We start from the raw sequence: 901 nt of genomic DNA on the forward strand, positions 1-901 counted from the left end.
TTACATTGATCCACGAAACGCCAGATACACAACACTAATATGCTTAATCTTACCTTTCGATGCAGACAGGACGCTCTTGCATAATGCCAGCCATCGTGTTAAGTTGTCACCAGCCATCTCCAGCAACATACTTATTAATGTGTCGTGGATATCGGAGCGTAATTTACCATCAGTTTCCTTGTCAAGCATACCAAACAAAACACCTTCTATGCCAGTTTCTGTTAAAAAAGAGCACAATTATTAAAAATTGCCAATTTTAGAAGGATGAGTCAATATACATAAGAAAACTGAGGTTTATCATCTAATGCAACTTACCAGTTATGACGAGTGTATCTGTAGGCCAATTATTTTCGTTGCTGTCTCTAGCTAGTGACATTGCATAGTCACTGACCTCACGTGCTTCACGTTGAGATAATTGACGTAGGCATGCTAGAGCAGCTCGCCTAAGCAAAAGGTGAGGACTGCAGAGTGCATTCTAGGTGTAATTAAGAAAGAAGCATTACAATTTGAGCATATGCAGCATTCAAGGAAGAAATAAGCATGCCAATGAATTCTTTTCAATGTTTACAATACATAGCACCTGAGAGCACACTTAACTGGTAGGCAAAAAATTGGCGATTAGTTTATAAACAAAATACACCGAAACTTCTTTTAAAACCAAGAATTATTTATAACGAAAAATCTATAAAAAAACAGTTAATAATTAGTTTTAACTTTAATAGTTAATAATTGCTGTTATATGACAATTAATTTACATTTTGAGCAGAGATGACAATTACTTACACATAAATGAGGAACTAACGTAGACAGGTTCACGTGACGTGGAGCAAACATGTGAAGCTGTTGCAGACAAGAGATTGCTTCAGAGGCGACTAATGAATCAGGATGGTTCTGCATGATT

At 36.5% G+C, this 901-nt stretch overlaps 1 protein-coding gene across 1 annotated transcript; it reads right to left on the reverse strand.

Moving 5' to 3' along the window:
• Window positions 1–28: 28 nt before the first annotated feature.
• Window positions 29–895, reverse strand: LOC117121050 (HEAT repeat-containing protein 5B-like; the record flags this gene model as incomplete). Its single annotated transcript, XM_033266144.1, has 3 exons — window positions 784–895; window positions 316–475; window positions 29–218 (listed from the first exon to the last, which is right to left on the reverse strand). Coding segments are annotated over exons 1-3 (401 nt in total), but the record flags the coding sequence as incomplete, so codon positions are not given.
• Window positions 896–901: the final 6 nt, after the last annotated feature.

Source organism: Anneissia japonica, unplaced genomic scaffold (assembly GCF_011630105.1).
Source record: "Anneissia japonica isolate Jap-2015-1 unplaced genomic scaffold, ASM1163010v1 scaffold286557_len901_cov309_single, whole genome shotgun sequence".
Taxonomy (NCBI): domain Eukaryota; kingdom Metazoa; phylum Echinodermata; class Crinoidea; order Comatulida; family Comatulidae; genus Anneissia; species Anneissia japonica.